This window comes from Equus przewalskii, chromosome 29 (genome assembly GCF_037783145.1).
Source record: "Equus przewalskii isolate Varuska chromosome 29, EquPr2, whole genome shotgun sequence".
Taxonomy (NCBI): Eukaryota; Metazoa; Chordata; class Mammalia; order Perissodactyla; family Equidae; genus Equus; species Equus przewalskii.
The window spans coordinates 39,670,841-39,697,822 of NC_091859.1; the positions used below are offsets into that span (position 1 = coordinate 39,670,841).

Here is a 26,982-nt window from a genome sequence, read left to right on the forward strand (position 1 = left end):
AAGCAGAAGCAAATCGCTGTTTTCTGGTGCCAAGTTCCAAAAGAACACTTAGCAGAATCTTTTAAGAAATGACAGCTCGGGGGCCGGGGGCCGAGTGGTTAAGTTTGCATGCTCCACTTCAGCGGCCGAGGGTTTCGCTTGTACGGATCCTGGGCGCGGACATGACACCGCTCATCAGGCCATGCTGAGGCGGTGTCCCACATGCCACAACTAGGACCCACAACTAAAATATACAACTATGTACTGAGGGCATTTGGGGAGAAAAAGCAGAAAAGAAAACCAACCCAAGATTGGTAACAGTTGTTGGCTCAGGTGCCAATCTTTTGTTTAAAAAAAAAAAAAGAAATGACAGCTCAAAGGTAGGAATAACAAATGTTTATTCAGAAATGGATAAGTAACACAGTCTCCTCCATCCCTTAATGCCTCTTCCTCTCCTTTTGGACAAGAGACACAGACGGGGGATGTAGGGGATTGGGAGGTGGGGATGGACACAAGGACTGGCCCACCACCTTCTCTTCCGTTTCCCACAATGACATCCTGCAGAGCAGGGAAGGCAAACAGCCTCCACCCTGCGATGTACCATACAGTTATCCAGAGGACAGGGCCCAGCCAGCCAGGCGGCTGCGGCTGGGGTCAGTGGGACTCTGGTAACCAGAGCAGCCTGGCTGGGACTGGAGGGAGAGGGGAGGGTAAAGCCATGCAGGCAGGATATTTACCAACCCTACTCAAAGCAAGTCCAAGCAGTGATCCAACTGTGCCCAGTACCTGAGAAACCAGGTCCTACTGCCTTGTGGGTGCTCCCTTGGGCCAAGAAGGGACAGTGTAGGAGGAATGTCTTCCAGCTGCTGAAGAGAAGTTAAGTTTGCACCCGTTGAAAGGGGGAGAGAGAGAACAAGAGCAGCATTCTTAAAAAAGCTGGAAAGTGGAGCACCAGCAGGCACATTCCTTGGACATCCCAGGCCTGGGCCACCTCTGAGCTGGAGGACTGGGCTGGGTTCAAACCCTGGGTCCTCCCTGCTTGACAGATTTAACTCAGTGAAAACATGAGTTTCCAGGTTTTTCTTCACCAGGCTGGCCCCATACAGTCAGCAGAGGCTCTTAATGTCTCAGGTCCCCTCTACCTCCTAGGTTTGTGCCCTTCACAGCACTTGCTATGATTCTGTAGTGCTCCCAGCATCCTGCTCCAGTCCGCCAGCCTGGATCTCCTTTCCAGTCCCAGCAAGCCAGGAGGAGACTGCGCATGACACGGAGCAATGCGCTCCTGGTATTCAGGGGCTGCCCCTGGGTTCTAGTTTTGTCCCAACTGCCTGGAACCACGCCAAAGGAACAAGCCCCCAGCTCTCCTGGAAGGGCTACTCTGCTCTCTCAACTCCCTCCCTCCCCACACCGCCAAGGCAGGAAAAATACCCCTCTGGTCATGGGTATTGGGATGGGTCTCCCAATAGTGGAGACAGTGCCCCTTGGTGGCAGCTGGATATATGCCTCTCAGCATCCCTATTATCTTGCAGACACCTGAGGCCAGAAAGAAAGAGCCAGGAGCAAGCCTCCATCTCCCATTCAAGGACTCCTCCAAACCCAATCCCTGTGTCATAAAACACGAGGCGGACTCTTTGAAAAACCCAACTAGCAGAGAGCTGGCATTTGCACCAAAACCAGAGTGAGATGAGGGCTGTGCTAGTGAGAACTGGGAGGGCTAACAGTGTAAGCCCCTCTCAGCGGGGACACCCAGAAGGCCAAGAGCTGAGTGGGGCACAGACCATAACCCAAGGGAAAAGTGAAATGTGAGAATTTACTCGGGGTCACCTGTGACAGCATGGGCCTCCAAGGCAAGAGCTGGGGGCCCTCTCCTTACCAGAATGGTCTGGAGCCAGTCATGGGGAGAGGACAAGAGGCCTGCGAGCTGACCCCCGCCCAGGGCCATCTCCATTGAGCCGGTGGGTGAGTGGCACGGCTCTCAAGCTAACCTGGCTCCCATTAGGATGGCAGGGGCTTCCATTCCCCGCTTTGTTTGAAAAATTTAAAAAAGAGACAGGGGAGGCAACCCCTCACCCCTGGAGAAAGCAGTGTCCTTCAAACAGCCCCTGCCCTGCGTTCCACGGGGCCACAAGAAAGCCACTCAGAGAATTTAGGGCACCATTTCCAGACAAGAAATCAGTTTGGGGCTCAGGTTGGGGGAGAGAGACTCTGAGCAACACGAGCCTACCTTGGTGATGAGGTGGAGGGGCAAGAAACATACTACAGGGAATGTTAATGTACACAAGAGCACAGGGTAGAAGACAACACGGAAAGGTGGGTTCCGTCCAGTGAGGAAGCTCTCTGCCCCCAGTGACCCTTCCCACGCTCAGGGGCCTCCAGTCCAATGGCCCATTGGTCAAGGCTTTGCTTTGGGAAACAGAGCCACCCTCCTCTGCCCCTGCTTCTGGCTGCCTCACGCCCCTGCTCAAAGTTTGATTTTGAATTCTGTGGGCTGTGTGGTCACAGAGGCCCCTGAGGACTTGAAGAGGGCCTTCAGGATGGTGTCAGGGTCCACTTCGGCAGGGGGGTTGGAGGACGCGGCAGGATTCACCCTGCGAGGCAGCTCACTCTCCTTCTTCACCGAGGGGCTGTCACTCAGCCGTCTGCGGAGGGCAGAGAAGAGTCAAAATCCCTGTCAGTTTTCCCTTAGACGGGGAGGGGACCCAGCATTTACTGAGCACCTGTGGTAAGCTAGGCGGCAAATGGAATGCTTTCTGTACCCCCTTATCTCATTTCATCTTGTAACAAACCTTTCATTTTTTAATTTGCTGATGACAAAATTGAGATGCAGCTTGCTGTGTTGTGGGATATTAAGTTTAGGAGACACTGCATGTGCCCCTGCGATGGTCACACACACATTAGTATATTATGCATTGTGAGAAATCTTTTTTTTTTTTTTCCTTTTTCTCCCCAACCCCCCCAGTACATAGTTGTATATTCTTCATTGTGGGTCCTTCTAGTTGTGGCATGTGGGACGCTGCCTCAGGGTAGTTTGATGAGCAGTGCCATGTCCGCACCCAGCATTGGAACCAACGAAACACTGGGCCGCCTACAGCGGAGCATGTGAACTTAACCACTCGGCCACGGGGCCAGCCCCAAAATCTTGAAGTAAAGAAATCGATAGACGTTTTTCAGAATACAACCTACTTCTGGAACATCATTTGAGAAACTTGTCTAAATCACACAATTTAATATCCAGGGTTCAAATTCTGGTCTTTCTAAGTTTCACAGTCTGTTTCAGGCCTGCCTCACATTACCCCACCCACCTTGGCAAGTCTAATATCCTTGCAAGGTCTCTGTCTCCTTGTCTTTATTATAAAAGGATGTCATGTCAGTCTAGACATTTTATACGTCTCAGGCTCCAAAAAATTCCTTAGTCCCAGGTCAGGCACATATGCCCAGGTGTGTGTAACAAAATGAGGGGTAGCACCTGGCACTGTCCCCATCAGAGTCAATGACAAGGAGGCCGAGTCTTCCATTCACTTAGACAATGCACACAGTTGTGGCAAAGAGGGACACAACTGGCCTGCTCTCCACTTTCTTCTCAGGTGTTTCTAAATTAGAAGGCTGGGAATGAAGTCTTAAATGTTAGCCCCTGGGAAGTCCCCGTGGAAATGAGACAACCTACTCCGTACAAATTTTAGCACCCTGACTGACCACCTGCCATCAGAGCAGAGGAAATGAAATGGAGCTGTGATGCAGGCAATTTACCCCTCAGAATAAAGAGAGGATCACGTAGAGTAATAAGCAAGCAGAAAAGCTCCACCCGCTCCCCAGCACCTCTGCCTTTGGAACTTACAGCAGGATGGGCTGGTCTGAGGTGATAACATTCCCATTCATGTGAAGGTTGCATTTCATTGGTTGTCCTGAAAAACCAGAAAAGAAAAGATCTGCCATGAGATTTCAGCTCCTCAGGCAAAAGGACAAGGGCTACCACCTCTACCACCTGGGGTCAAAGCACCCACCACTGGCAGCTCTGGCTCCACGGCTGGGGATGGGGCTGCCAGGTTTCAGCAAAACTCAGAGACTAAGAAAACCCCAGAGCATGAGGTCCATGAAACCTTTGCAGTGATAGCACCAAGAAGCAAAGTGGCACGAGACCTTGCTTCATGCAGGAGATAAGAGTCCAACTAAGGGAGAAACTTGTTTGTGAAGCAAGCAGTAAGGGAAAATGTTTACGTTATGAAATTAAGTGAAAAGTGGATTCAAAAGTATATGTATGGACGGACTTCCACTTTGTCCATGAAGGATTAACTGCTACAAGTACCGCACTCCCACTTTACATAATATGTGCTAAGTATAACAATGACAGCACAAAAAAAGGGGAAGAGGGAATGGAGCCATACAGGAGTAACATTTCTATGTCACTGGAATCAATGTTAATCTGAAATAGATTCCGATAAACTATGATATATACTGTAAATCCTTGAGCAACCATTAAGAAAGTGACTCAAAAAAAATGGTGAAAAAATCATTAAAGGAACTAAAATGTTACACTAGAAAATATTCATGTAATGCAAAGTCATATTAAAAGTGAATGTAATCCAACCAAAGGCAGAGACTGTCAGACTGGATTTAAAAAAAAGATCCAACTATATGCTATCTTCAGATTCAAAGACACAAAAAGGTTGAAAGTAAAGGGATGGAAAAAGACATCACCCAAACAGCAACCCTAAGAAAGCTAGAGTGGCTATACTAATATAAGACAAAATAGACTTTAAAACAAAAAATGTTAAGTAGAGAGAAAGAGGGACATTTTATAATTATAAAAGGGTCAATCCATCAGGAAGAAAATGCTTATAAACGTATATGCAACTAACATAACCTCAAATACACAAAGTAAAAACTACCAGAATTGAAAGAAGTAAACAAACAATAATTGTTGAAGTTTTCAATACTTCACGTTCAGTAATGGACAGAACAAACAGGCAAATCAACAAAGAAAAAGAAGACAACATTATAAGCCAACTAGACCTAAAATAGACATCTACCCAACAGCAGCAAAATATATATTCTCCTCAAACACTCATGGAACAGAAAGAAATTTGGTAAATTCAGAAATATATGGAAATTAAAAAAAACAATCCTAAATAACCAATGGGTCAAAGAAATCACAAGGGAAATTAGAAAATACTGTGAGATGAATGAAAACAAAGATGCAACATACCAAAATGTACGGGATGCAGCTAAAGCAGTGGTTAGAGGGAAATATATAGCTGTAAATGCACAGATTAAAAAGAGGAGTGAAAAGACAACGTACATAATGGAGAAAATACTGGCAAATCAGTTATCTGATAAGAGACATGTTAAGAATATATAAAGAATTCTTTTAAACTCAATTAAAAAGTGGGCAAATAGTCCAAACAGACATTTCTCCAACATATACACACATCCAACAAGCACATGAAAACATACTCAACATCATTAGCCATTCAGCAAACGCAAATCAAAATCCCACTGACTGTTTTCTCAGTAATGGCATCTCCACTTCTGGCACAGGGCCTTCGCCCACAAGTGCACTCAACAATCACTGACGGAACAAATCAGTGGCTAGAAGGGGTCTGGCAGGCAGTTTCCCTCTACAGGCTATCCTGAGATGAATAACGTGCATCTGAATGAGGTAAAATCGGTAATTTACTCACTAAGAGCAGAGTGCACCCAGGTGCCAACATTTGGAACCCGAGACCAAGCTGTAAGCAGACCAACCACTGGAAGGGGGAGGCTATGGCTCTTGGCTTCCCTGGCAAAGATCTCTTAAGAGAACGATCCAGGGAGAAATGGTGTTTTTCTGCTCGCTAGACTTAAGTGCTAGGGCTGAGTGAAAACCCAGGGTCCTGTGGAAGAGGCAGCTTAGTACTACCAGGAGACTGCACATCCCTGCCTGTTCTCGGTGCACAGGAGGCTCCAGAAGGCTGAGTGCACCAGGATGTCTTCCCACCCATCTCAGAGGAAGGCTTGCTCCAAATGCCCACTGCCTGACAGTGAGAAGCAGGAAGGTGAGGTGGCTGCTTTCCCTCTACTTACCGTCCAGACACCGGTTGTTATATTTCTTATATGCAGTGATAGCATCATCCTTCTTCACAAAGACCACCTCTGCTACCCCAGGATGGACCAGCCGAGCCCGCTTGAGGGCTCCACACACACAGAAAAGCTCCTGCAAAGAACAAGAGGGGCTGGTGTTCGGGGAGAATTGCAGGCTGTCACCCTGCCTGCCACTCACACACTCCAGAGGGCTCTGGGTTGAGTGATGGCTGCACTCCAGCTGAATACGCCCAGTGCCCGAGATTTCAGGGAGGCTCCATTCTAGGTGGTGTTGCTGGGACATCCATGGGCCTCAACATGGGACCAGATAAGGAGACAAGCTGTGCTGGCAGGGAGAAATAGGTCTGGGCTTATAAGGCTTGGAGTCCCTGTGACCTTCAGCAAGTCACCCCCAAAGTCCTCCTGCCTCAGTATCCACTTCCTCCACAAGAAGAATAGTCATGGAATATGGACTTTCTCTCAGAGAGCTCTGTCATGAGAATGAATGTTTAGGTTCATCAAAGATAGTGGCTAATATGTCACCTGGGAATCTGTTAGAAACACAAACTCTGGAGTTCTACACAGGGTGACCAACCATCCCGGTTTGGCTGGACTGAGGGACTTCCCAGGACATGGGATTTTCAGTGCTAACCAGGAGTCTCCAGCAAAATGAAGACAGTTGGTCACCTTACGTCAGAGACCTGGGTTTGATCCCTGGGGCTCTGCCTCCTATCAGCTGTGTGGCTTCAAGTAAGTTATTTAACTTCTCTGAGGGTGAGTTTTCTCTTCTGAAAAGAAGAAAAGGACTGGTCTAGCCTACCTCTCACGGTTGCTAAAAGTGCAAATGAAAGCATTCTTAAGGCAGTACACACGTGTTACCATCGTCATTTACTTCAGTCTCTCCTCATCTTACAGACCAGGAGACTGAGGGCAGAGAGGGAACACAATGTCGCGATGGACCACAGAGGCCAACTAGCGCCCGAGCCATTTCTTCACGGGCAACTGGCCTTCACAAGGTTATGGGGACAAAGAGAAGACTCATGAAGAGGTCATTGAGATGATTTGTTTCTAATGATAAAACGGAAAATGTTAAATATCAAAACCAAGACATGGAACTGAATACTAAGTGTGATCCCAATTTTACTACTGCTGTTCTTAAATTTTAACATTACCTATTTGGGTAGAAAAGAGGCGAGGGTGACTATTACTGGCAGTTTATTCTGAGTGGTGATCATTACAGCTGTTTCCTTTTTCACTATTCAGTATTCTTAAAGATCCTGCATACAAAGTGCCTGCCACACAGTGAGTACTCAGTAAATGATGGCTATTATTTTCTAATCAGGAAAAAAATTGTTTTAATTCTTTAAAACTTGTCAAGTATTACACAAAGTAGGTTGCAATTTCCATTCTTGTGTGCACTGTTCACTGGCATGCCTGCTTCGTTCTAAAAGCAACCACACAGCACTCACGTATTTCACAATTAAAATCATTAACAAACATGGTGGCCAGTGTGGCTGTTACAGAACCTGGGACTCAGGTGCAGGGAGAGGCTGGAAGCCAGTTACACTCATTCTGTGATGTGACAGTTCAGAGTTAAAAGGGTACCTGGATTATTAAACTTACAGCTTTTTTTTGGTGCCTGAATGAAAACAAGGTTGAAAAGAAGTCCTGGCTACATCTGGGCACCCCCTCACCAGGCACCTGAATTAGGCTTTGCCCATGACTGCCAAGAGTGGGAGAGGATGGCCCAGAAAGGCAATCCAGAGGGGCCAACCACTAGCTAACACCAACCCATCTCATTCCTTTTACTTTGAATCATAACGAAAACCTCTAAAGCAGGCAGAAGTTCCAAAGACTCGTGGGAAAATATGAACCACCAGATTTTGCACAGTGGGACTAAAGGATCCCATTCAAGACCCATTCCAGCACAATGCCCTGGCCCTGAGAGTCAGGCCGGACACCTGGCCCTGGTTTAGAAGCTGGGAGGAAAAGAGCTAACACTGCCAGCCTGAATGCTATCCTTTAGAAGGCCTGCTTCCGAGGTAGGCCCTTGGCTGGTGTCTGGGAACTTGGCTTCTAGGAGGGCTCCAACTACCCTAATCGAGAAGAGTGGCTCACTGTGCCTAAGCTGTTTGTGCCAACACTTGCGGTTTATACTCAATACCTGCCTTCCTTCTGGGAGTCTGGAATTTTGGTACGCGTGAGGCAGAGTGCCTACGTGACCAGGCCCCAGTAAACACCCTGAGCCCTGACTGTCTAAGGAGCTTCCCTGGTTTCACGTGTGTCGTCACAACTCACTGCTGGGGGAGTAAAGTGCATCCTGTGTGACTCCACTGGGAGAGGACTCTGCAAGCTGTGCTTGGTTTCCCCTAGCCTTTGTCCCATGAGCCTTTCCTTTTGCTGATTCTGCTTTGTGCCCTGTAAGGAATCTTGGCCCTGATACGACTCTATGCTGCATCCTATGAGTTCTCCCAGAGAATCAGTGAACCTGGGGTTGGTCTCAGGGACTCCCGACAGAGAAGTGGTTTGAGATTTTAAATTCTGGCAGGCCACAGTACTTACAACAATGTCCTCCTCGGTGACTCGAGGGTGCAGATTATTCACAGTCATCTTGGTGCCTTCCAAAGGGCTGAGGACAGGCTGCCAGACAAGAGCATTACCAGAAATCAAAGAAGAGCTGTGCACTCAAACAGCAGCACTCACTCCAGGGAAACACGAGGGAGGCCCGGAGGGAACGATCACGGAGAGCCCGTCACAACCAGGCCCCTCCAACCTCAGCGCCCAGCACGCCCATCACCCGATGCTAAGGCATGGAACCTCTTATCATTTCCCAAACATGCCAGGTCCTTTCAGGTCTTTGAGCTCTGCCTGGAACGCCACTCATGTTTCAAGACCCACGCAGCTCAGGCGGCACTTTCTCCTTAAAGCTTTCCCGGATCTGCCCAACGGAATTAGATGCTCTCTTCTCAGTGCTCCCAACAGCACTCTTCTGAGCAGACCTCTGTTGTGTCAGCAGACACAGTGCTCGTCTGCAGCTCTGTATTCCCCACTCGCCTGCAAGTAGGGGCCACTGGGTCTCGGTGTGCTCCCTTGTAAAGAGGAGTGGCAAAGCCCATTTCACAGAGGCGCTGTGAGGACTCAACAGGGTACACACAGCACACCACCCACCCAGCACAGGCTGAGTCTCTTCCACCCCTTCACCTTGCCCTCACCTCAGCAGGCGGCAGCTCTTTGGGGGGCTCCTCCTTGTTCACTAGCGTCCGGGACATGCTGGTCAAGGCTTTTGTTCGAACAGAAGAGGGGAGAGTAGGAGCTGTGTACGCATCATTCTGAACCACTTTGGTGAGAGGGAGGGCCTTCGATGTGGAAAGCTTGGAACTGCTCAGCCCGGCCTAAACAAAGAGGCAGACAGGAATCTGAGAGGCCGGAGACCTCGATGCCCCAAGGGGCTGACAACCAGCACCCTCGAGGCCTCCCAGCTCCCCAGTTCCATTACCAGTCTGGAGCCAAAAAGGCTGCCGGCTGCCAGTAACATGCCACAGGGAAGGGGCGGGAGGACAGAAAACACACGGCCTGCACAGAAGCCACCTTCCAGGGTTAGAAGCTCTTGGCAGGAAGCTTCCATGCAGCCCTGACCAGGAGACACCGGCTCACCCACACCATTTAGACTTTATACAAACCCTACAATTTGGGGCCAGTCAAAAGGCCAAAAGCTTGGGGTCATGTTCATTCCCAAATATGCTTCTATCACGATGGGCTGATCATCAGCTCTGGACTGGCTGGGCATAGGAACCCACTCTTAAGGCCCAGATTCACAGCTTTTCGGTCCCTGTTGCGGCCACACAAAGGCTCCACACATAGCCCCGGCCTCACCAGCTTCCAGACTGTCAGGGACGTGCTGGCAGAGCTGGTATGTGCAGACCAGCAGTAACAGGTCCCTCCCTCCCCTGCTACCCCGAGGCGGGATGTGGTCCCTTGGAAATATAAACCAGTGAACTCCCGGCTATTAATGCGTCTGAGGACAAAGATGCATGAGGCACAAGTGGCAGGTGGCCTTGCTGATTTAGGATAGGGTTTAGCAGGTACTGACTCAGGGACGACGGAGGAATGCAGCAGCCAGAGAGGCAGAGTATGGGGCGGGCTGATCTACCAGCTTCTCCGAGTCTAGCTGAAATGCTCCCCCCTTGCTGGATTCCACGTTTCTCAAGCCGCTTCCTGAGCCTCGAGGGCCAGTATGGTGTAAACCCGTGGCCCCGGAGCCAGACTGCTTAGGCTTGACTCCTGGATCCACTACTACTTACAAGCTGGGTGATACTGAGCAGGTGTGTTTAACCTCTCTGTGCCTCATTCCTCATCCATAAACCAGGGGTGATAACAGTACCCATCTCACAAGGACGGAGGGAAGGGCAGTCTTACATGAGTTAGTAAGAACACAGCGTGTTTGCAGTTAGGGTTAGCCACTAACTGAGCTGGCTGACAGGCCCCCTGGTGCAGACCCGAGCAGTCTAATCACTGGAAAGGCCCAGCCCCTTTGTAACACACTGGATCACTCAGCTTCCCACATCCCTTTAAGAGCTTCGAGGGTAACCAGGAAATTACACTGCACATTCAATGCAGTACCCAAAACTGAGTCTTTGGGCCTCTGAAGGCCAAACAAAGGCACTTGGCTTGGGTACCCAGTGGCCTCCTGTCTGTATCTGTTATACCCATGAGCTGAGCCGGGCAGACCTCCCTGATGTTCCCATACTGATACTGCTCTCTTTCCTTCTCTGCATGGTATCTGACCAGCATCCTAGTCAACAAGCTTCCCCTGCATGCAGGCTGCAATGGCAGAGCCCACAGGCAAGGTTCAGCTTATTCTTGCTACACACCAGCCAAGGGAATCCAGATTCAAGAACGGGGCCGGAGTGCTGATCAAGAGGGAAGGGGAACATACAGAGCGTCCTGCCAGAAAGGGAAGAAAACAGGATTCCCTTCTGTGGGGCGCACCCGTTTCCCCCAAGGGGAATCAAACACAGCAACTGGGAGCTGCAGCTCTGCCCTTCGCTAGCCGTGGGCGCTCTGACGAGTCACTGGACACCCTGCGCTCAGCATTTATAGAACGAGTGCTTGATTAGTTCCAGCTCTGAACATCTTATGACCCAAATGAAGAAATACTTTTGAATTGAAAGGCCCTACTCTCCACCACCTTCCCCATCCACCTGATCAGACACAGAGTGAGTGTAGGAAAAGCAGAAAATGCCCTACCACGTGGTGGAGAAAGCTGCCTGAGGTGGTGAATTTCATCTGTTTACTAGGAGTGGGAGCTACGACGTCTTCGTCTTCATCTAGGTCGTATAAATTCTGAAAATAAAGAGACAGAAGCTAACGTGGCATGCAAGTTCTCAACAGACATTTGGAGTGAGGACAGCGAGCAGATGACTACTGGAACGTGTGAGACCAAGGGAGAAGTGGGCACAGGGGAAGTGCCTGGGGAGACTCATGTCCTGGGAGGCTGGGGCTCATGTCCTGGGAGGCTGGCTCCTGGCCCACAAGGGCCCGATCAAAGTGCCTCCAGGTACATCTGAAGTACCTTCCTACAAGTGAGCAGTACCCATCAAGAGTCCCTAAAATGTTTGCTTATATCCTTTGGCAATCTGGCCTACAGAAATCAACCCAAACCCTAGAAAAAGCTTTATCCACAAAGACGTTCAGAGAAGGATTTCTAACAGTGAAAATCACAAGAAAATGGTTTAAATAAACTGAAACGTCAATTCAAGGATTATGTGATTATTAAAAATGCTTAGAGTAACTATCAACCATATAAAAATGCTTCAGTTATAAAGTGAAAACAGAATGACACAAAATTGGATAACAATATAACCACAACTACAGTAGGCATTAAATAAATAACAATGACAACTTAAAGAACCAACAAAACAGGCAGGAACCAGGGCAGAATTTCCACAGTGGCTGGCTTTGGAGTGCAGGAGCCTGAGGAACTCTTTTTCTCTTCTTAATCTTTCTCTATTTAATATTTCTATATTAAGCACATACTACTTTTTGTTCCTTTTTGGTGAGGAAGAATGGCCCTGAGCTAAGATCTGTTGCCAATCTTCCTCTTTTCACTTGAGGAAGACTGTTGCTGAGCTAACGTCTGTGCCCATCTTCCTCTATCTTACGTGGGATGTCGCCACAGCATGGCTTGATGAGAAGTGTGAGGTCTGCACCCAGGATCGGAACCTGCGGACCCCAGGCCGCCAAAGCAGAGTGTCAGAACTTAACCACTATGCCACTGGGCCAGCCCCAAGCACATGCTACTTTTATCATAAAAAAATAATAAAGACTTTTAATTTGCCTCTCTGCCCCTTATGTATCACCTCCTCCACTTAAGAAGTTTCTTCTTAAAACTCAAACTGCAGAAAGCCAACTATAACCCATCCTCCAACTCTTCAAAGTGGGAACCTTGGGCCAGGCCTCAGTTAATTCACCCAGTACCTCCCATGAAAACACAAGTGAGTATGTTTACACACTCGTACACATAAATCACACATAAATTACATACACATTCTACCTGCTTGGCCTGGTGGTTATTGACGACATTGATCTTCATTCCAGCAGGATGGGCATGAAGTGGTGCCATGGCCTTCTGCTGAGGAACCTAGAAACACCCAGGAGTCATAACTCATCCCACAAAGATGGTGGGGACACAGTTTTGGTCTATGGTAAAAGGCCCTAGAGAGTGCCTCAAGTCCAAAGCAGGAGAGTGACAGGAAGACCCGCCTTCCCAGGGACCAGGTGACAACGCACGTGCAGGGCTCAAGGAACCCGACTCCATAAATGTTTGCTGTGGCGGCTCTTCCCGTTCCCAAAGTTGCTGTGCAGATTAAATGATACTGTTCCGCTCCCTTTGGGCGGCGGCTGTGCAGGTGGCCAGGCCCAGCACTAGGAGCCAGGTCTGACTGGGCTCCTACTCTGGCCCTTGCACTGACCGGCTGTGTAACTTTGGGCACAATTCACATCTCAGGGCCTCAGACTCTTCTTTTATAAACTGGGGTGATAATCCCAGGGTTGCAGTGAGGAACAACTAAGGTCATACATGTTATGTGCCTGCCACGTAGCACGTGCTCAGCAAATGCTCTGTCCTTCCCCTCTCGTCCCTCCACCACAATGGCACTTGGGGAAGTCACTTACCTCCAGCAGACCCCCCCTTCCTTTTACATAAAACTGAGACAACAGCTTGCCTTCCTCATATGGTTACTATACAAACACTTAGGAGAATTGTCATTTTGTCCAAACACTCCTGGGTCCCTGCACCCTGCCTCAAGCTGCAGTTGTAACTGGCTTCTGGGAATTCATGACAAGAGCCATAGGCTACCTGGATGGTTTTAGTGAGCTTCAGAGCAGGGGTCACTGTCCCGACGGGTGGGCTCATGAAGGCAGCAGGGGAATTTCTCTTCAAGCTGATCTTCTCTCGGGCATCGGCCACCTGGCGGGGCTTCTGGGGTGCCGTGCTCTGCTGCTTGCGGGAGTTCAGCATCTCTCTGGCATCCTGCACTTTCCCTTTGATCCGGAACCGGGCATCTTTCTGCAAAAGCTTTTCCCGGGCATCCTTGACTCCCAGCTTGAGCCGGGCATCCGAGAGGCCAATCTTCTGCCGGGCATCAAACCTCTGCTGGAAGGCGGTTGTGCGTGCTGGCTGGCTGAGGAGGCTCTGCTGTAGCCCAACACGAGACCGGACACCTCCAACCCCTGGTCTGGCATTGAGCCTGCAAAGAAAATGGCAATATTAAGTGGATCTGGACATCAGCAGTAGCCCACGCAAGGAGAGCTGTGGTAATACTGGGAACAGAGGTGGCCGTGGAGAAACAGAAAGCTGCTTCCTGCCTGAGGAAACAATTAAACCTATGTAGAGACTTCTTCCCTAGTTTGTGGCTTTAACTACACGTTGTAAACAGAATTGGGAAGGAGGGCCTGGTGGTCTCTTTCACTACCCAAGACTCCCTAGTCTTGCTGGTCTCCCTAGTTTTGCTCCCTAGATCAGGTGTTTTAAGACACCCTTATGGACAATAACCTCCAAATGACGTCAATCAAATATCCCCAAAATATCACACCCTCACACATCTGAAGAGCAACTTCGGTCTCCAAAGCTCTCCCAGGCCCCCGCTCTCCACCAGCCCTCTCAGCGCTGTGTGAAGTGTCCATTATATGCCCATTCTGCAGCGGCGGACACAGGCTTGGCGAGGCTAAATGGTTAGCAAAGGGCGCCCAGCTGGCCTCCAGCAGCCTCATGCCTCCAGTGCTGGCAGACACCCCTACTGGGCCGGGAGCAAGAAAGCCAACAAGCAGGTCTGCCTTGCAGCTAGTGGACTAACAGATGACACGAAGACTCGATAAAAAAGAAAAACAGTCACTCTGTCTGAACTGTTTCTTTCTTTTTTTTTTTAAAGATTTTATTTTTCCTTTTTCTCCCCAAAGCCCCCGCAGTACATAATTGTGTATTTTTAGTTGTGGGTCCTTCTAGTTGTGGCACGTGGGACACTGCCCCAACATGGCCCAATGAGCGCTGCCACGTCCGCGCCCAGGATCCGAACCGACGAAACCCTGGGCCGCTGAAGCAGAGCATGTGAACTTAACCACTCGTCCACGGGTCTGGCCCCTGAACTGCTTCTACTCACAACACTTCTGACACCAATGCGTGGGGTTTTTCCTCACGCCAACCAATTTTCTAACTCTCTAGACACCAACTGGGTGTCCTACAGTTCAATTCTACCACTAACTACCTGGAGTTAGCACAGACCCCACAGGTGAAGGGCTGGGTCCCACAGACTGCCTTCACTGCGGACGCCGGTCCCAATCCGGGGCTGCCTGTCCTTCTGACCCATGCTCCCCTCAAGTTCGGCAATTTGCTAAAACAGCTCACAGTACTCAGGAAGACAGCTTACTTACCACTACCAGCTTACTATAAAGAATATAACTCAGGAACAGCTAAACAGAAGAGATGCAAAGGGCAGGGTATGGGGAAGGGGTGTGGAGTGCCTATGCCCTCGAGACTGGGCACACCACCCTCCTGGCACGTGGATGTCTTCACCAACCCAGAAGCTCTCTAAACCCCACTGCATAGGGGTTTTTATGGAGGTTCCACTACATGACCATGACTGATTAAATTACTGGCCATTGATGACTAACTCCATCTCCAGCCCCTCTCCCCTCCCTGGAGTCCAGGTGGGGAGTTGGGTGGGGCTACAAGTTCCAACCAGCTAATCATGCCTAGGTCCTTCTGGCAAGCAGCCCCAACCTGAAGCTACCTAGGGGCCCACCAAGAGTGGCCTCATTAGAACAAAAGCAGCTCCTATCACCCTTATCACTCAGGAAATTCCAAGGGTTTTAGGAACTGTGTACCAGGGACAAAGACCAAATATATATTCATCACACTTGCAACAATAAAAATGTCAAATTCAGAAACTGTTAAAATTGGAAATGAACTAAACTAACACAAGCCCCCATTCTCTTCTGGGGTTCCTCTGTTGGCCCTTCAATGGCTTGAGAGTAAACAGAAGACTCTTCCCAGTACGATCCTGGAAGTCCTTCCTGAGCTCTGCGGGCTTCTGCCTCACCCCACCTGCCCACCCCACCACGAGGCATCTCCACTCCAACCAGCACAAACACTGTTCCTGCGGCTGGCGCCCAGCCTGGAGCCGCCGACTCCCAGGGCAATGACTCCTCCTTGGGAAACCCTCCCTAATTCTTCCAGGACAGCCCTCCTTTGTGCCTATTACTACATCTGCTTGTCTTCTCTCCCCACCATGGACTGGGAGGGGAGGGGAGAATGGGGCTCATTCCTGTTTCAGGGCCCAGTGTTTTGGAAGTGGCATTGAGCCCTGGCTGAGCATCAGAAACTGCTATGGAGCTTCTTAAAAGTACAGCTCTCCAGACCCCACCCTAGAGCTACTGAACCCAAAATCTGGGAGAAGGCAGGGCATCTGCATTTTTCACTCCACAGGTGATTCCGGAGAACAGCAGTGCTGACAATCTCTGACCTGCTGTCAGAAGGTGAAACTGCTGAATAAACAAGTTCCTGTGCTGTTCCCAACCACTGTCCAGGTCTCCCAGGAGGCACCCCTCATTGTGGGCACGTCACCAGGATCCTCCTCCTGCCTCATTCTTCCTCAACTGCTGGAGTGAGACTGTCTACCAGCTCCTCTGCCAACAGCAGGAGTGTACCCAAAGGTGAGTCTGCCTGGTATGAGTAAAAGAAAACCTGCACCTTCATCTTATTATCCTCAGAATGATGGAAAACACCTGCTGCCTCCAGTATGCCAGAGCCAGACTTAAGGCAGTGAGGCACAGTACCATTTTTCTTAGAAAGCACGGCAAATGACTTTAGGAGTTAAATACTTTCCAGTGGGTTTATACAAGAACTGGGTAGGAGAGAGAGTGGAAGAGGTCATTTAGAGAATTGATCAGGTTAGGTTTGGGGGTGAGCGGGAGCTGCCTGTCCGTCCCTGCTATATTTTCTCATGTAAAGATTCTGGGAGACGGAGGCACTAGAAAAAGCAAGGCCAAAAGGTGCAGGTGTTCAGGGAGGCAGCACGCACAATTAGGGAGCAGCCATCCTTCCCTGGACTGGGCTACCCTGGGCTTCGTGGCCTGCAAAGCCACTGACAATAGTGAAGCTATGCTTTGTGGTGACCTGAGAAACCTGCAGCGACACTGAGGGGGCCCTTGGTGTTCACGGAGGAAACAACATGAACTTCCTAACAAAGCCCTACGCCATGACCAAGTGGCAGGTGAGGTACCCCCACTGGCTTTTTTCCTAATGCTTTCAACTCCCATCATCTGTTGATGATACCCACCAAAGAAAAGCAACAGGCTATCAGTTCAGACGAGGAGCTACCACTGAAGCCCTGCTCACAATGTGGAGAGGACTCTGCTCAACACTCACCATGCAGATCCAGACGAACCCAGAGTTCGCGGAAAGGACTCCAGATGAAACCCTTCGCTTATCATGCACTGGACCGCTCTGAAGGCAGAGGCCTTGGGCTGGGCAGTCGAGTCACCAAAAACAGCAATGGTGAGGGACAGGCCTTCAGGGGCTCCAAACGGGAGGGGCGCATACAGATATGCAAATCATCATCACACTCCTGCTCTAGGAGAGGACGGTCCAAAGTCTGCGGGGACACCACAGCCACTGGACACCTGTAGGGCTGTGGGAAGGCTTAGAGGTGGCCCAGGGGTCTGGGAAGAGTAGAGTGTCAAAGGGCATTCTAGGCAGATGGAACGTGGGAAATGCCCCCCACAGCCCACAGCTGGCAGCCTCTTTGTTCTTACAGCTCTGGCGGGCAGCCGTGGAGGCACTCAGCTTTCCCCACCTCTCTACCCTCAAGAGCATTCCCTCACGTCTTGCACATCACTTCCATGGCTGGAGGCTCCCTCCTTGGAGCATCAAAGCACTGGTCGAAACTTCTATTAAGGCACTTACCATGAGGTATCACAATGATTTTTGTTTACAAGCTTGCATCTCCCGTAGGACTAAGAGCTTCTTAGGCGTACGCCATGCATCTCCTCACCTGTGTCAACCCTGCACCAGGGGAATGACAAAGGCTCAAAGAGCTTCTAAGTCCTGAGCTCCTGCTGTCAGGTACCCTACAGGGCTCCTATGGCACATTCTCCTTTCAGACTCACAATCTCTGAGGTTAGCTGCCATCACTTCCATTTTACAGGAGGAACCAAATCATAGAGCTAGTGGCATGGCTGAGACTGGACCTCAGCTCTACCTGACTTTAGAGCCCCAAATCTTTCCATTATAACAGGCTCTAAGATTCCTTCTTTCCTATTCCAAGCCCTAGCGGAGGGAAGACACGAGAAGCGATGGTTGCCCCAGAAGGGCTTCTCCTTTGCAAGGGCAGCCCTCTACCCAGCCCTCACCGACTAGTCCAGTGCCCTGCTAGGATCCTGGCCACCAACTGCTCCTCCTAGGGGAGAGAGTGGCACCCACACAGCCATGGCACAGGGCCACCCTAGCCCTTACCCTAAGAGCCCTTACCCCACAAAAATCTCACCAGCCCCGAGCTGCAGGAGCTTCAGGAAAGGGCTCCTGGAAGAGAGAGCAGCTGGTCTCTGCCCTGAGAGGACATTATGAACGGAACCAGACTGCATAAACATCGACAGTGGAAGACGTCACTGATGACCACCATGTCCACCACACAGTGAGGGCCAGACACTCCTACTCGAAACCTGAGTCTGTCCTGAAGATTTCCTATCTTCATCTGTCTTCTCCAAATCCCACCTCCTTGCATCACCAGGGTACCCCTCGTTACCAAAGGTCCCTGATATTTATAACGAAAGGAGGTGGGGGGGATATTATCATGTAATACTCCATGACCTTACAATACCATAAAATCGGGCACATCGAGACCCCACGGCATCAATTATGCTTTCAAAAAGTTAAGTCACCCAATTTCACAAATCATTCAAGCAATTCAACATAACCGTCAAGAAAAAAAAATTGAAAGCAACTGTTTCAAATAATGAAAGGACAGTGAGATTCTCAAAAACAAATATCACATCCCTGGGCAGAGAACAGAGAGAGGGGCAGATTCCCAAGTTTTCTGGTTCACTGCAGTTCTGTGTGAATAGTAAACCTGCGCAGGACGGGCAGGGGAGGCTGGGCCTCTGCAACCTGAACTTACGCATTTGCCTCAACAATTTCTCTTCTCTGATCCCCAGTAGTGGCTGTCTGAAGCATTGTATTGGAAATGCACAGGAGTCTCTGGTTGACAAGCAACGCCAGCAACACAAGGGGCAACCGGCTATCAGGGCTTATGAAAGACTATGAAGATGGTGATCTCAACCAACATTTCTGGGCACTTACGACAGGCCCATAAACTTTGACAACCTCCTTTAACCCTCATACCTCTGAGAATTAGGTTATTATCCACATTTTATAGATGAGGAAACTGAGATTCAAGGAGAACTATTTCAAATCCCAGAGCTATAATGGTGAAGGCTGGATCTGAACTTCACTCTATCTAGTCAAAGCACCAATAAATTAAGCATGGGTCAAAAATAAAGACCAGAACTTGACAGTTAAGGAAGGGTGAGCACTGTCTCCAGGCTAAGGAACTGTTAGGGCTCTCTAGTGACCGAGGGTGCGCACACACGCCGAGGAGGGCAGACTGTGCTCACTCGGGACCCACACACCATACTGCCTGTCCGGCAAGAAAGACCACCAAGATGCCTTGTGCTGGTATTTGTATCCATCTGAACAGCGCAAAAGATACATTTGGGGGCGGGAGGTGATCGAGCTGCGGATGCAGGGGGTGAGCCGCTGCTTTCCCTCAGCTCTATGCAGTCAGTTCCCTGGTTGCGCCAGTTCTTTCAACTCCTTTCACAAACAGCTTTAGGGGGCTTCAGCGTGCAGGCTTTTCAGAACCACTGCTTCTCTTCCTGCATGAAAAGGCAGCTATTCATCCCAGCAGGCAGCCGTGCTGGTTATAAGGCAAGCATTAGTCATCAGGAATTCTTCAAATAAACACTCCTGCTAGGGGTAGGTCTCTAAAACATAGAGTCAATTTTGTTACCCTCCTGCTCCCAGAACTGCCGAGGGCTCCCTAACAAAGCCCAACCCCTCAGCGCAGCCTCCCGTCTGCTCCCAACTTCTGCCTGCAGCCTCACCTCCCACTGCAGACTATCTGATGTTCCCAAAACACATTCTGCACTTTTGCCCTTAGAAAATGTTTGGGAGGGGGGCCGGGGGGGAGGTTGTGAGCAAGTCTCTTAACTGCCCTGCCCTGTCACACCAGAAACACTGCAACTCTGCACCACGTCCAGACCCTTGCCAGGTACTCTGTGGGTCCTAGGAAGACTGGTGTGGTGAGAGGGCAAGTGCCCCGCTGGAGCCTGAGCTTGCCCCCAGCCCCTGACTGGAGCCGGGCACACACGTGAGGACCAGGGAGGGTCTGTCTGGGGCTAGAATGCCTCACCCTCTTGGCTCTGTCTGTGAAGGGCAAGCAGCAGCCGCTCTGGACAGATGTCCAGTCTAAAGGATTCAGGCTCATGAGGGGGGCCCTGGATTATTATAAAGTGGATTTTAATCCATGGGTGTCTCTAGGTTAGAATACCTGTGTGTTGAGACCATCTTTATGGGACGAAAACACAGCTTAGTTCTAACTCTTACTGAGGATCAATTCTGAATTAGGTGCTTTAGAGAGACAAAGAAAAACGAGACTAACCCCTTACCCTCCGAGAGAGTCTTGTGCAGATGTTTCAGTTTAAATCCTAATTCTTCCCCTCCAAGTTACATAATAACTCGCTTCCCTCCTCTTTGTTTTGGGTCTACATTCCCTTTATCCTATTTCAACAAGGCAACAAGCAATGAGCACCAGGACCAGAGCCCTAGTGGGAACTGAGAAGTGCACCAGCCCCTCCCCCCAGGGCTCCAAGGACTCCCCAGACAAGGCCTCTGGCCTGGAGCTGCTACACTCCAACTGTCCCACTAAGGCTGCCTGCCACCTTCAGCCAACTATGTGCAGGCAGCGGACAGAGCAAGCCTCAGAGTTAGACTAAGCAAACTCAAGAGAGGGGACGCCTCCACTAACTTATCAGTGATATTCTCATACCTAAAGGACAAAATCAACAAGAGGGGCAGGCTTGCACTGGAGCTGGGGGCCAGTGCTGTCGTGGGGAGTCTCATCCATGGGTCTGGAGCAAATGAGGTCACTGGAGAGTGCTGTGCATGGGGAGGACAGCACCGCAAGATGGCCTGGATGAAGCAGCACTCAAAACCACTCCCTCACTTTCTCTAAGTTCCCATTAATCAAGGAGCCTTTTGACGATTAAGTGGGGGCCCAGATAGTAATAATAATGACCCCTTTCTTGACTTACAAGGTGAGAGGAACACAAAACAGAACGGCTGCTCTAAAAAACAAGCACACTCCATGACCTGCGGGAAAGAGGTATTCACACTTCCACCGGCTCAGTCTTCTGCTATTTCCACGAAGAGGAGGAAGGCAGTTTTCCGAGACAGTCACAGGTTCTTCCTAAATTATTAACCATAAAGCTCTTCCTGGGACATCCATGCGACATTAAACCTAAGTTCCCAGGAAGGAGCGCTCTTCTAGGAAGCATGTAGGATAGATTTACTGTAGAAAATGACATGTTTAGACTTTCGACAGTTCTTGATGGGGACCCCCGGCCCCCGATCTAGTTTTTCTCTGTTGGCTGTGCAAGTGAAACGAAAATGAAGTTTCCAGGAGGTTTAACTCAAATGCGGCATGCAGTCCAGTTTCTTCAATGCCAGTTTCTTTGCCTGCACTTCCCGAATCCAATCTTCACATAACAGCGAAGCAATATCCTCACACTGCCAACTGGATGCTGCTACTTTACTTAAAAGCCTTCAATAACGATGACGATAACCAACATCCATCGACCACCTAGCACTCATCAGACACTCTGTGAACTACTTTAGATGTACTAATTCACTTAGTCCTGACAATAACCTGACAAAGGAAACGTCATCCATGTTTTATAGATAAGGAAAGAGAGGCATGGAACAGTTAAGTAACTTGTCTAAGATCATAGGGAAAGGGGGAGCCGCAGGGAACTGAACCTTGGCAGTGACTCCAGGCCCCAGTGCTTACCTATTACACCCCCTGGAAAGGGGTTCAGGCTTCTCCTCCTCTGGGGAAAGATCTGCAACCACCGCCATCATTTGCTGAACTACCTGGGACAAACTTTAAAGCATACATTCTTATATTCTCCTATTTAATCCTCTCAACGATCTACCAGGAACCACTACTGAGAACCACAAGTGAGAAAACTGCACAGCTCACAAGTCATCTAGCCAGGGCGACACAGAACCCAACAACAGGCCCTGCCAGGCGACCAGGTCTGCCCGGCTGCACAGTCCCTGCTCTTCCCATGGATCCACACATCCTCCCTTCCCTGCATCCCCACTCACGGCCCAACACGAGACCCTGAGCACATCAACATCAAGACAGCCGGCGGTCAGGGGCGCAGGGGAGCGGCTGCAAAGACAGCACGTCTTGGGAAGAGGCTCGCTCAGCAACTGTTGGGGAAACCTATGAAACCTGGACGGGTTTAGACGGGGCCAGAGGACCCAGCACCAATTCCACACCTGTCACCAGAGGAAAAACCTAGGGGAGAGCTACTCACGGATAACGGCTGAGGAAATTACTACTTACTGCCCGCCTGTTATGAACAGAAGCCAGGTGAAGAGCTGGCTGGTGAATTACGTGGCGGCGGCTGCAGTGGCTGTGTGTGTAGGGCGTTGGGGAATACATTTCACATAACAAGACAGAGAATCTATTTTCTAGAGAAAACGGTATCGAACAGCTTTACAGCCAGCCTGGCTGTTTACAGAGACATCGGAACTAACTGAACGTGCGCCGGAAAACTCTTGACCAAGTTCCCACTTCTCCACACAGGTAAACTGGAGCTCAGAGAGGCTGGAAACGACTAGCAGTATTGGAGGGTCCAAACGAAGGCTGGGGCACGCAGTTGCACGGCATCTCCCCAGCTCCTGCCCCAGATCAAGCACGGTCTTCCAGAACCACGAAGGCCGGGCCACCCTCCAGCGCGTCCCACCTGTTTTTCTGCCGCGTGCCTGAGGCCAACTCGGCCAGCTCGGAGAGCTCCCGCGGCCTGGGCCGAGGCACGCTCCTCTCCAGCCCCCGCTCTCACCTGTAACTGGGGACGACAGGACTGCGCGTGGAGCAACAGGACCGCATGCACACGAAAGCGCCCCGAGAACTTAAAACGCGCCCGGCGGGCGGCAGCGCTCACGAGGCGGCCGGCGGGGGACGCGGACGAGGAGTCGGAAGCCAGAGGTCTGGGTCCCGGCTTGGCAGCCCCAGACGGCGCTCTCTGAGCGAGCCACGTCCCCGCAAACTTAGTGGTGCTGGGATAATGGAGCAGCGGGCCCGATGCCCGTCCGCCCGGGACAGGGGGCTGCGCCGGAGACCCTCCGCATCCCGGGGCCTCCCCTCCCCTCCGCGGCCGGCACCGCCCCCCGGTTGCTCCCACGAGCCGAGAGCCCGGCCCCGCCGCCCGCAGCCGCCCCGGAGCGCCGGCGCCTGCAGCCAGTGGGCGGCCGGGCGGCCGGGCCCGCGGCGGCGGCGGCGGGGCCGAGCCAATGAGGAGCGCGGCTGCGGCAGGGGGCGGGTGCAGGCGGCCTCCGCGTCGCGCCCGGGCCGCTCCCTCCTCCGCCCCGAGCCCCCCAGGCGGCAGCCCTGAACCCCGAAGGAAGAAGAGGATGCTCACCGCCCCTTCGCCGCAGCCCCGCGCTTCCGGATGAGCTCGTCCAGGGAGATGTCCGCCATCTTGCACCGCCGAGCGAGCCGCGAGCAGCTTACACTCCCTCAGCCCGTGAGCCCGCCCCTTCGGCCGCTACGGAGCCACTAGCTGCTTCCGGCCGAGGAACTCTCGCGACAGCTCAAACCAGGCAAAGACCGGAAGGGGCGGGAGCTCCCCGTGAGCCTTCGCGACGCCGGCCCCTTATCTGCATACGGCGGCTCGGAGAACTACCTTTCCCTATTCTCCCCAGACGAACAAATAAAATGCAAAGCGACATAAAAAATTAATTACCGAGTAAGACAAGCTTCGAAAGAGCGGAGTTCTTAGGTCGATGGTCCACTTTGCTACTCGCCGTAGCTCTAATGAGAATAGAATTCATTACCCAGGAAGTAAGGGGAACATATCCTTATGCCTTAAACTTATGAGTAAGGAAAATAACGATTCGGGGTGACGCCCGAGTCCTCACTGCTAATGTGAGACGAATTTTTGAGCGGGTAAAGGTCGCCCCTAAGGTGACCCGCCTACTTTGCGGGATGCCTGGGAGTCGCGGTCTGCCCGTCCCGTTTCCCTCTAAAAAGCAGACTCGCTGGGAAATAAGGACCGAACGGACGCCTGCTGCTTATTTGTGGTTAACAAATCAAGAAGCGTGCGGCTCCCGGCTGCACCCAGTAGGTGTTCCTCCGGGGCAGGGGGAAGCTGGACGACGGTACGGGTCACGTCCCGCGGGCCACGCCTCTTGGCTACATGACCTTCACACGCAAATCACTTCTCGGTGCCTGTCTTTTCTGATCTGAAAAGTGGGGCCGATAACCTAGGTTGTCGCGAGGGTTCAACAGACTCATTCACTGAGGTCTTCGGGATGTGGCGTTGCCTTTCCGTCGATGCGACCCCAGCCTCCGGCACTGAGCCTGGCGTGAGGTGTGTGTTCGATGCAAAATATCTGTCGAATCTATCAATAAAAATACATGCAGGGGGGCCGGCCGGGCGGTGCAGCTGTTAAGTTCGCACGTTGTGCTTCGGTGGCCCGGGGTTCGCAGGTTCGGATCCCGGATGCGGACATGGCACCGTTTGTCAGGACATGCTGTGGTAGGGGTCCCACAATGGGATAGAGGAAGACGGGCACGGATGTCGGTCAGGGTCGGTCTTCCTCGGCAAAGAGAGGAGGATTGGCGGCAGATGTTAGCTCAGGGCTAATCTTCCCCAAAAAACAAAACAAAAACAAGCAGGGCCTTTAAAAGAGTGGCGAGCATGGATTAAGTGCTCCATGAGCTCTAAGCCCAACACTGCGAGTGGAGTTAGGTGCTCTTAACTGAACATCACACCGCAACTAAAAATCTGGCATCAGAGGCTCCGTGGAGAAACGAGCAAAAGCTGGCAAAGCCACGAGGGTCTTGGGTTGGGCGCCAGACGGGGCAGGGGAATCGGGACCCAGCTGCGCAGCGTGACGGGGCGCTGGCCGGGCCGCCTTCGCTCAGCTGTGAAACGGGACCGCGAACCCGGCCCCGCCGCCTCCCTCCCAGCGGGGCGGGGAGGAACCCGGAGCCCGGGCAGCAGGCAGGGAGGGCGCGCGGCGGGACCGCGCAGGGCAGGTGCGGAGGAAGCAGGACGCGGCCAGAGGACGCACGAGCTGAGGCCCTGTCTCGCCTTACGTGAGATGTAAAAAAGGTCACTTACATGACTTTTGAAAGCCCGCACAATAGGGTCATGAACTGAGATCAACTAATTCTGGGATCGTCAGCGGGGTGGCCCTCCCCCAGGGCCACTTCTGAGCTTTCGGAGTCTGGCTTGCCCGTGTTTCCTCGTCCAGGCCACACAGACGGTGGTCACGTGGAGGTGGGGACCGGGGTGGGGCGGGCCCGCCGGCCCCGCCAACGCCCGCGACTTTCCGGGAGCCGGTGCCGGAAGGGAGAGGCCCGGGAATTCTCGGAGCCTGACTTCCCTCCGTGCCTGTGGGAACACGCAGCACTTTCTGCTCGGTGTGAACAGACACGGCACCGCCATGCAGCCATGCAGCGGCACCGCAGCCCGAGGAATCGTCCCACTCCGTTTGGAAATCCACCGAGAATCGTGCCGCCTGCAACAAGCCCGCCCGTCAGCAGAGCCCGGAGTCGGCTGCGTGTGGGGCCGTGACAGGCCAAGGACCCCACATCTGGGCAAACCCCTGCCCCCACCCCCCCTTCTGGGGGACTTGGGCCAGCATTTACATGCTGAAATGTGTGCCCTTTTATAAATTCCTCTCCTTTCCTGCTCTTTTATAACATAGTAGGAGCTTTGTGCTAATTTTTGAAAATCCTGTGTGTAGGGAGGTGATAGAACCTACAGGCGATTTCACTTCAGGAGCGTGGAGGGGCTGTTATAAACGTTCCTTTAGAAGGGCGTCAGCGCTGAGAGGGGAGTCACCCACCTAGTTCACTCACCATTTTACAGACGGGGAAACTGAGTCCAGGAGGGAGGGGCAGGACCGGGTCCAACTCATGCCCTCCTTTCCAGCCCCAGAAGACACCCTCTGCTGGGCTCAGGCAAGTTTGCATCAAATCCCAACCCTAAGGCCTGTTTTCTTATCCTCCAGAAGGAGAGAGGAATGAGACCTAATGTGTGTTCGGTGGTCAGCAGAGTCCCCGGCACACAGTAGGTGTGCACAAAGGCCATCAAGGCCAGGGATTCCCTGCCCACTGAGGAGTCCCAGTCCTGCCCCAGTATGTGTCAGGGACAGATGGAAGGTGAGAGATTGGAAGAAAGGGGTTCCCGTGCCCCAAGGCTTGGCCACAGGTGTTCCTTCCTGTGAACTTTCCCCATCTTCTCTTCCCTACTCCGCTCTAGCCACACTGGCCTTCACTATGTTCCCTGGGCCATCCAGGAGGTCCCAGCCCCAGGGCCTTTGAACTTGCTGGCCACTCCCTCCAGAGCACATCTAGTCCTGCCTCCCTCTCCAGCCTCATTGTCACTGTCCCCTTAGCCACCTGCCTTCTTTGATCTGTTTCTGGAAGTTTATTCCCCATGCTTGTTGCGGTCACAAGGCCTTTGCACCTGCTGTTTCCACCACCTTGAACACCTGGCCCAGTAGGGCCAGCTCCTTCTCTTCACATCAGAGCATAAAGGCCAACTCCTCAGAAAGGGCTTTCCTGCTGCCCGACTGCAGGAACCGCCCTCACGCCCACAGTGTCTCATTACTCATCTTTAATTTCCATCTTGGCATTTACCAGCATCTGTTACTTGTCTGGTGTCTTTCTCATCAGTATCCCCTGGCCCAGCCCTCTGTCTCCACAAATCGATCCTAAGAAAATCATTTGACAGGTGGGGGAAGATGGCTGCTGTTATTCCTAAAATCCACAAACTGGAAACAGCCTAACTGTCCAATGATGGGGGATTTGCTACATGAGAAATCATGGCCCATCAGTTATGGCCAGCGTCTGCCCCCAGGGGGAAAGCGGCCGCCACACACTGGACGACCTGGTTTCGTCAGTCACAGGTGTATGCCTCTGGATGTCCAGTGTTTTTTGTTCCTGTGTATGCTTTTCTGTCCTCTCCAAATTTTCTACAACAAACATATCCATAAGAAATAAATGCCAGGCCTCGCGCAGCCCCATCCTGTCCCCTCTCCCTGCCAACCCCCCAAGGACATGGGTGACAGAGGCTCAAGGAGCGGGAGAG

The 26,982-nt window shown here is 51.5% G+C and overlaps 1 protein-coding gene and 1 non-coding gene across 7 annotated transcripts; one reads left to right on the top strand and one right to left on the bottom strand.

Moving 5' to 3' along the window:
* Positions 1-360: 360 nt before the first annotated feature.
* Positions 361-25,173, bottom strand: POLDIP3 (DNA polymerase delta interacting protein 3). Of its 6 annotated transcripts, none has more exons than XM_070599672.1 (9): positions 25,006-25,173; positions 13,394-13,784; positions 12,590-12,676; positions 11,284-11,379; positions 9,249-9,428; positions 8,599-8,676; positions 6,040-6,169; positions 3,815-3,881; positions 361-2,618 (listed from the first exon to the last, which is right to left on the bottom strand). In XM_070599672.1, the coding sequence occupies exons 1-9, from the start codon at positions 25,035-25,037 to the stop codon at positions 2,441-2,443; spliced, it is 1,239 nt and encodes a 412-aa protein (XP_070455773.1). In that variant the 5' UTR covers positions 25,038-25,173; the 3' UTR covers positions 361-2,440. The 6 variants fall into 6 exon arrangements, with proteins under 6 accessions (XP_070455773.1, XP_008532363.1, XP_008532361.1 ...); XM_008534141.2 differs by having other exon boundaries at positions 12,581-12,676; positions 25,006-25,156; XM_008534139.2 differs by having other exon boundaries at positions 23,299-25,156.
* LOC139080406 (U12 minor spliceosomal RNA) lies at positions 23,740-23,889 on the top strand. Its single transcript, XR_011534891.1, has one exon. It is a non-coding gene; the product is annotated as a U12 minor spliceosomal RNA (small nuclear RNA).
* Positions 25,174-26,982: the final 1,809 nt, after the last annotated feature.